This window comes from Lactuca virosa, chromosome 3, assembly GCF_052849685.1.
Source record: "Lactuca virosa cultivar CGN04683 chromosome 3, Lactuca_virosa_CGN04683_v6, whole genome shotgun sequence".
Taxonomy (NCBI): Eukaryota; Viridiplantae; Streptophyta; class Magnoliopsida; order Asterales; family Asteraceae; genus Lactuca; species Lactuca virosa.
In genome coordinates, this window is record NC_136428.1 from 54,235,287 (window position 1) to 54,244,937 (window position 9,651).

The 9,651-nt window shown below is 31.1% G+C and overlaps 2 protein-coding genes across 2 annotated transcripts; both read right to left on the reverse strand.

Moving 5' to 3' along the window:
- Window positions 1–260: 260 nt before the first annotated feature.
- Window positions 261–2,976, reverse strand: LOC145163526 (protein FAR1-RELATED SEQUENCE 5-like). The gene is made up of 4 exons (XM_079082363.1): window positions 2,303–2,976; window positions 1,964–2,222; window positions 996–1,631; window positions 261–902 (listed from the first exon to the last, which is right to left on the reverse strand). The coding sequence occupies exons 1-4, from the start codon at window positions 2,974–2,976 to the stop codon at window positions 261–263; spliced, it is 2,211 nt and encodes a 736-aa protein (XP_078938489.1).
- A 3,860-nt stretch (window positions 2,977–6,836) lies between these two features.
- On the reverse strand, window positions 6,837–9,433 carry LOC145165711 (Major facilitator superfamily protein). The gene is made up of 4 exons (XM_079084527.1): window positions 8,712–9,433; window positions 7,868–7,972; window positions 7,569–7,742; window positions 6,837–7,494 (listed from the first exon to the last, which is right to left on the reverse strand). Exons 1-4 carry the CDS (start codon window positions 9,393–9,395, stop codon window positions 6,919–6,921), a joined length of 1,539 nt encoding a protein of 512 aa, XP_078940653.1. The 5' UTR covers window positions 9,396–9,433; the 3' UTR covers window positions 6,837–6,918.
- Window positions 9,434–9,651: the final 218 nt, after the last annotated feature.

The following is a 9,651-nucleotide window of genomic DNA, read 5'->3' on the forward strand; positions in this document are numbered from 1 at the left end:
AATATATGTGCTGTTTTACAAGTGGTAAATGTATGAACATTATGATTTTCCATGTTTGTTTCAATGTTATATTTCAGATAGGATACACATTAATCGTGGTAGAATGTATGAAGATTATGTTGTTACAAGTTAGGATAGTCATTAATGGTAGATAAGAATTGTTACAAATTATGCAAAAGTGTATTACAATATATGACAATTTTATTAAAGACTATGAAATTTGTAAGCATTAAAATAAATAAAGATGAAACAAAAAAGTTTTACTGTGATATAATATTAAAAGAAAAACTACATATAAAGCATACTACTTTGACACGTTTTTTAAGAGGACAATTTCGTTTATCATGGTTAGCCATCTGTTTACATAAAGCACACTTTCGCTTAGGCTTCGAACAAACTTTTTCCAACATTTCTTTTTTTGATTTTAATCTCTTACCACGACTGCCAGTTCCCTTATTACGAATATCTGATGGATTGTCAATATCGGGAGCATCATTAGTTAATTCTACGCCTATAATCTGGTTGCAGAATGATTCTCTGGATGGCATCTCAGGGGCTGGACAGTCATCTACAAATTTTTTCTTCAGCTTATTCAACTCTTCAAGGTATGACTTTAACTTCGATGCATCATGGCTTAAAAATGAAACACAACGATCTACGTTTGAAAAAATTTCAATAGCCGTCATGTCAGAGTTAGAGTCTAGTAAAGAATTAGAAAAACGCCTTTTAAGCAACTCTGTTGGAACAACATCCCGACGCCACCGTCTCATAATGTATTCTTCAGGAATCTGTTCAATACTATAGTACTTAAAAACACAAAATATGTGCCTACACAAAATACCGACATGTTCAAAATGCATGCAGGTACATTTGTATGAACCATCTATTGTTGAGTGTGTAACCTGGAATATGTATGATAAAATATGAGTTTCAGTAATAAAGTATTGTTGTGTGATTAAAAAAAATAATTATGCATTGTTAAAGTGATAACGTACGATGTATTGGGTATCCTCTGTAAGACGATCGTAATGGTATTCCTCAAGTTTGTCATCAACAACAGGACTTGATGGTTGCCTTGTTGTTATGTTCTTTTGCTTCTCCAAAACAATAATAGTGTCAACACCATTATTAGAAGTAACACTCATTTGGAAACAAGTGTTATCAGAATCTGATATCTCTTTCTGCACCTGATAAAAAAATTTACGAGTGTAAACCTTTGTAGCATGTGGTTCAATTGGACTAGATGTGATGAATCTAGGAATTGTTGTAGCAGTGTTAAAGTCGTTGACAACTTGATTACGCCTTTGTCGTTCCATAACACCCTCAAATGTCATCATAAACATTAAAAGATAAGAACCAGTAAGGGTATTGTTCTGAAACGACCAATTTTGACCTTCCGACAATGATGTAGTTCTCATAAGACCAGACATCGGTATGTCCTTGAAAAATGCAGGTACCCAACGTCTACGCAACCCATACATCTCTTGCAACCACTTGTTATTTGAAATGTTAAACTCATTTAAACATGATTTCCATTCCTTTTCAAAACCATGTGGTTCCAGCTTAGACTTCCAAATTATAGAGTGAAAACGCTTGCGAAAGGCTGAGTTTGTGGCTAGTTGTGATGTTATCTGAATATATATATATATATATATATATATATATATATATATATATATATATATATATATATATATATATATATATATATATATATATGTTAGTATAAAATATATAATTGTGCTGCACAAGGAATGAAGGGTATGAATGTTGTAAACTATAAATTCTAACGGAATTTCTATTAAAATTCTAACAGAATGTATCTTAAATTCAAACAAGAAGTCGGTTTTGAATTGTAGTTGTGGCATAGATTTTGTTCTGAAATAGTTAATTTCTGATTGAACAATATGTGCTAACAAGGTAAACATAGTGAGTTTTGGATGAATATAAAAGAAATATTCACCTTGTTTGGAAGTTTTTTTGTAATATGCCATATACAAAACCTATGTGCTGACATTGGAAATACTTCATTAACAGCCTTGTTTAAAGGCGGATCTTGATCTGTAAGAACAAGCATAGGTTGTTTTTTGAATGCTTTCAAAAATGCTCTAAGCAGCCAGGAGTGAGAACTAGCATCTTCTCTACTCAAAAGTCCAGCACCAAAAGTCACACATTTCTTATGATTATCTACCCCAGTGAAAGGTACGAAAACCATATCATATCTGTTTAAAAATATAAAACTTGGTAAGCGTTATTGGAAGCAAGAAAAATTATGTGAAAACATTGCAAAATTTAAAAATACTTATTCATGCTGAATGTGGCATCCAGAGAAACAACGTCTCCAAAAGCATTGTAGTTGTACTTTGCAGTTTCGTCAGCCCAAAAAATTGAATTCAATTTTTTCTCAACAACTCTGAAATCGAAAGAAAAACTTGGGATATTTTTTTTCCTTTCCAGCATCTTCACTACAAGGAATTTTGCATCCCTGGCACCTATGTAAGAATTGAGATTTCTCGTACTGTTCTTGAAATCAGAAACCAACCCACCTCGAATGTCAGAACCACCCTGAAGTCCGGAATACAATCTATGTGCTCTTGAGGCACCAATATTTTGCTTTGACAAGTTATGAATAAAGATCTCCTGTGAATAATCAAGTTTCCTCTTTGTACGAGACAAAAACATATTGTCCTTACCAAACAACTTATGATTATGTTGTTCGACAAATTCAGCGACATTATATTTATTAGTACCATGTACTAGAATAACAACAATTTTCGCTTTGCATTCGCACCTAAATGAGTCTTTCCTTCTCTGAATCTTATTATGTTGAGGGTCCAAAGTATCCACTTTAGCGGTTGTTGGTTTACCTTCCCGATTGCATAGCAAATGTCGTTGTGTGGTAATGCCGGATTCGGTTGTTCTAAATGGTCCAAGCCTGACATCAAAGCCTGCTAATGATGCATAATTGTAATACATTTATAATGTTGCTGTATATGAATCAAAAATTGAATTGATTTTAGGTTTGATGTTGTCTGAAACAACAGGAATCCAATACGATGATCCACCAGGAGAAACATAATCATGTGTAACATGAGATTGTTCTGCATAAAAGAAAATTTTAAAAAGTGGCAAAGAATTAATATAGTTTATTAAACTTTTTTTTTTCATATAGTAACCTTTCTGAAAATCAATGTTATCATCGTCTATAGTATAATCTGTCTCATTATCATTGAACTCGAATTCCTTTTCTGCATCTTTTAATAAGAGCATGTGTAATGAATACGTAAATATATATAAAAACGAAAAAAATACTTAAAATACATCACTTGGGTTATGATTACTAGAATCACCGAAATGATATTCGGAATTGTCATATATGTGATCTTGAATGTGTTCTAATGGATCCTCATCTTTGCAAGTGCAAGTTACGCCATATCACAAAAAACAATATAAAATTTCAACATTATTATTATACAAATTAACAAATATAAAAAACTCATAAAGTAAATTCACCTAAATTTAGATTGCTACTCTCAGATAATTGAAAGTCGACATTATGTAAAGAATCATGATCCCGTAACCCGAAATCTTCATACTCATTAGGATATTCATGTTGATCATGAATATGATCGTCACCGGCTGATATTGTATCATCCATAAGATAAGTAACAGCACGATTGAACACCAGTTGATTGGGGAAAGCAAAATAAATTCAATATTACAAACTTTGAGCCAATTCAGTATATATTAAAAAAGAAGAAACCGTGTAATTGATATGTAACTAAAAATGTGTGATATCTGTATTCATTGTTATCAAATATTTGGTTTTTTAAAATTTTTAGAAAGATTGTAAGGATAATAATCAACACAAAATCGTATTATTCATCATGATATTGTAAATATTTGACATATTCAAATTCTAAATATAATAAATTGCATAGATATGACTTCAACACATCCTGCGTTTTAAATTAGACTTTTAATAAATTAATTCGGCAAACTTTAAAAAAAAATTATTTTTTATTGAATTTACAAATGATTTCTGGTTTGTTATGGCATAAACGCGTATACTAAGAAATCAATTAATATCAAAAAAGTGTTATTCTGTGTGAAAATTTCAAACAAGATCTATAATAAATTTATTTTTCACACATTTGTTCTGTATATTCTCGTACAACTTAACATAGACATACTTATACCACGATATCATGATACCACAATCTTATTCTGTAAAAATATATGTGATAATAATAACAGTAAATTTATTTTGCTCATGTTTGATCTATATATTGTAATACAAATTAGTCTTCTGGTAGAATTTGATCCAAAGAATTCTAACGGAATCTTTGATTAATCAATAGGTAAAACGAATTTAGATGCCTATTATTCTTTAACAATAATAAGCATTGTGTTTTTGTTTTTTATGTATATTGTAATCAACAGTTACACTCTACTACTTTTGATAATAAGAATTGTGTTTTTGTTTGTTCTGTACGAATAATTTTATTATGAATTTTATATCAAACATTCTAACAGAATGTGTACATATAACATTAAGTATAACACAATTTACGAAGAACTGTTTTATCCAGAAATATTAGAACAACAATACATTTACAACAACATCTCTGTAGTCATATGATAAATAAGAAAATTATGGAATTTTAATCAAACTCAAAATGAAAACTATTAATATTAATTGAATGAAAACATAAACTTACAAGGAGAAACCCCTATAATTCATGAATCCATATCATTATTATACTGAAATAAACCTCCATAAAATCCGATAAGACTAAATTGAAAACATTATTCAGATCATAAAATATGTTGACGAAGTAAACATCTACTCTCTGTTGACCCTTGCTTGAGGACAGTTCCTCCTGTCATGACCAACACCAAAACAAATCCCACATCTTCTTATTTTCTTCCGATCTTTATGTACTTGGCATTGATTGACATTCCGATCATTGTTATCAAAAAAGTCCTTCTTATTGTTATCAATATTATCTTTGTTTTGAAAAACACAACAATAAAATTCAAAAAATGAATTTCATTATTGAAATATCATAAAGAACAAATATGATATGAATCTGATTAATGATTATTCTGAACTATGAATATAAAAAAATTTATATGCATATGATAAACGATACTTCAACACTATAAAAAAAACTTCCATGAACAACATACCTCCATTAACGAAATATCAGAATAAGAAAAATGCTCTGAAGATGATGAACTATTAATTTGCAATAGATTAAAAGGTATACGATAGATATATATATATATATATATATATATATATATATATATATATATATATATGTTATATTCGTTGATAAAATGCATATTTAATAGCCTGATATTTAGGAATTTGATTGATATCAATCAAAATTTAATTAACTGGGAAAATATGAATAATATTGTAAGATTACATTAATACCCTTTAAGAATAATTGGTTCACATTTGTCCATACAATAACACAATAATTAGTTTAAACAAATGAACCTATCTCTCTATATATAATATATATATATATATATATATATATATATATATATAATAAATTGGGTCCTACGCAGCTGCCCACTTTGCCCCCCCTCCCCCTCAACGCCCCCATGACGATAGCCCATGTTGTATCCCACCTAAGTGTTGGAAATATGTTTATTAACATAACAATTTATTTACAATCTAGATGTTATATAAGCTTATATATTGAGTTGCATAGAAAGTATAGTCTATGTGTAAATTGTCAATGAATAATAAATAGAGAGACTAGTTTATTGTTCATCTATGATAGTTAAATTAGAAACTAAAATAATAAAAAGACTAGTTTATTATTCGTCATTATTATATATATATATATATATATATATATATATATATATATATATATATATATATATTAAAGTTATGAAAAGTTTTAAAGTGACACCTTTTTGTCAATTTTGTCTTCCAACTTACAACATTGACCCTTCATCTTTATGCTTTTGTTCACAAACAACCATTTCACGTTGGTTTGAATTTTTCATAACCCTCGCCTTTTATTACATATTATTAGTATTTAGTCTTTTGGCAGAAATGGTCTCTCATCATTATTATTATTATTGTTAGACAAAATTACACGATTGGTCCCTGTGGTTTACCAGATTTAACATTCTCTTTTTGGTTTTAAATTAATGTTTTATTTATTAGAAAATACTCACTCAATACCATAAACCCACCCACCATCTGCCATCACCACCACCACCACCACCGCCAAAATTACATAAATGGTCCATATGGTTTACCCATGGTGACAAATTCAGTCTCTACTACCTGAAAAGACCAAATTACCCTCACATTAACGGACAAAAAGCAACCAACATGCTACTTTACTTTACAAAGCAATACCTTCCGACCCCGGCAACGTCGGGGAATCTTTTCTAATTTATATGATGATTTAATTAAAAACTAAAATAATAAATGGACTAGTTTAGTATTCATCATTTATATAATGGCTTTACTAGAAACTAAAATAATAAATAAACTAGTTTAGTATTCGTTATTTATATGATGGTTTAATTAGAAGTTAAAATAAATGACGAAATTGACTTGTAATTAAGCATAGTTTGTATTATGAAAGGTTATTATTTAAAGAACTGATTTGTATATAACAATTTTTCTCTATATATAATCATTTATATTATTTATATTTTATAGAGTTCTAAAATGTAATATTTTAAAGCATAGGGAAAAATTATTTTCTACAAGTCCGCTGCTTATTATCTATGGTACTCATCTTATAATCAATTAACTTTGTTGGCAAGTCAATCACAAAGTATACTATTAATACCTATAAGCTATAATAATTTTATTCATATAACAACGAAGTTACAGAGCCTAAAACTCTTCCATGACTTCTAAATATACAATCAAACTTCGTCTCTTTCCTTTAGGGGCAGTAATTGTAGATTGTCACCATTAGTTTCTATATCTGTACTTTTGCTTCCCGGCTCTAAACGGTCAGTATTTGGGACAAGAAATATGAAACTCAATGTTGCAATCCTCAGAAAGTTTCTAATAAGAATCACGAGCCATAGGTTTGCAAAGTCGGTTCTCGTGACATGAAACACATGGAGAATTACCGCGCCTCCCCATTTGGAAGACAATGAACCGAGGCTATCAATGCTCATTAACAATGCAAAAAAGGTGCCCTCGATACCTATTGGGCATAAAGTTGTGCTCAATACGATCATTGGCATCCATCTGACTCTGCTCACTATCCGGGAAACACATTCTTCCAAGACCACAAATAGGTAGTCGGGAAGCCCAATAGCAAGGTTCCACCGTAAGATGAACATGAGGTCAAGCATCCCTGAGAGGCCGTATACTAATTGAGCAAAAAAGAGTAGGTTTCGAAATGAGTAGTCTTTGAGGAGCTTGTGATAGATCAAAACTCCAACAATAGAAGCCAATGCTCCAATTGCATGTACCATTCCAACCAATTCCTGCATTCAAATTAGAAAAAAAAAAAAAATTATGTTTGTGTAATGATGATGTAATAAAATTTAAAAGAGAGTACCTGAGAGAATGCAGGGCCAGCTTTAGGGTCAGTGTACCAATAAAACTGGCCTTCGTGTGTACTAAAACTAAGAGCCAAGGAAAGGTACATGTAAAGAGATGGCTTCCAGACTTGTGGGAACTGTATGGTTTCATACATGCCTTTTAGTGCTCCTCCTAAATTCTCTATTATTGCCTGTGTGAAACAAAAAGCTCTTTCAGTAGACTTAAATTCACAATATTCACCCGATTAAATAAACTATTACGATATCTACATAGTATATAGTATGAAAAAATATGTGAAGATTCTCAAACTCTAACCTGTTTTTTATTTGCAGAAGTCTCATTAAATGTCTTCTTTTCATAGATCACAAATCCCAAAAATATCTGTGATGCTGCTGGAATTGCCAGAAGTCCTAAAGCAATCTTTACACGATTACAAATAAACCATATGTTAGTATTTTTGTTCCGTGTAAAATTTCATTAAAAGTTACATCTGAATTAAAGATCTAGTTTTTGATATATATATTTTTTTAATTAACAATCACTGTAAAAAATCATGATATTAATGATCAATTGATCTTTTTTTATGTATACATGTACATCCAATAAGTTTTGATCAAAATTTATAAGTTTTGTCCTATGACTAACTTTTTTATGTTTTTAATTATCAATTAAATATTTTATTAAACTATATGCAAAATAAAGTACCGTGTTTTTAAGTGAAATAAAAATGCAGTAGCATTTCGTCAAACTTCATTTGGAATTTTATATTATTCAACAGCTCACACTTGTTGAATTATTTATTACGTTCAATGGAAATATTTATATGCGTATATATTTAGTATAAATCCAAAGCATGGCCGCTGTCTTTTAAGTTTTAACAAAACTATAATAAAATAAAAATGTAACTTTGAACTAAAATTAATGTTACTATCATATCACGTGTTTCATAATTTGATAAACAAAATAAAGTAAAACACACTTGGAAACTATCAAAAAGTTATATTTTCACTAAAGTTTGTAATAATATTAAAAAGTTAAGAGAAATATATACTATCGATATGTAATAATATAAAAATTGTACATTAAAATGATTTTTTTTTTTGGTTAACTTTTTTTTTCCATTATAGAAACCAACCTAACCTGAGGGCCAGATGATAACCTGAGGGCCAAGATGATGAACAAAGAAGCCACTGGTGGAGTAACCAACGAGGGCACCGACCGACGAGCACACCCCACAGAGGCTCTGCATATCCGGAGCCAATGCCTTCATCTCTATACTATTTCTCGCTATGCAAGCATCTATGGTCACATCCGCCATCGCCATTCCCCCTGCAATCGCTATCAAACACCACAACGCCGCACCTACTCCCACCCTCGCACCACCGTGTGCCACCATGGTTGCTGCCACGACCCCTACCACTCCCGCCACAATGAAGTATGGCCGTCTCTTGTACCCCATCACCGGAAAGACATCGGTCATGAGACCCCATATGGGCTTCATGACCCATGGAATATGGTACAATCCTATGAAGACTTGTACCTTCGAGGGTTGTACTTTCTGGACGTCTTTCCAGTAGTAGTCGGTGACAACTTTGAAGAAGGAGGCTGAGAAGCCTTGGCTGAGGCCATAAACGAGGAAGATTCCGAGGATGAATGATGGGTTGAGTTCTGAAGATAACATTTTTAGCCATTGTAATGGTTGGAGTATGAGTGATGTTATTGGGCGGAGTAACTTTGAGGTGGTGGATGGTGGTGGTTGTGGGTGATGCTGGAAGGCGGTGACGGTGGTGGCTGAAGAATGGTTAGATGAGTCGATGAGATTTTGGGTCTCTAAGTTGGACATTTTGAGATCTGATCCCAAATATTATGACTTGGGAGGTCTTCAATAGATTATAGGAAGGATAATTTAATTTAATTAAATTGGAGAATTTTTAATTTAAAGAATTTGGAATCAGGCAATCAATTTTGATTGTGTTAGATTAAAAAATTGTAATGTGAATATAATTCATGTGGCATGATTCATAAAGGTCATTTGAATTAATCAAAATGACCTTCAGATCTTATGAAAAGAGAAGATTGTAAGTGATAACTCCGATGCT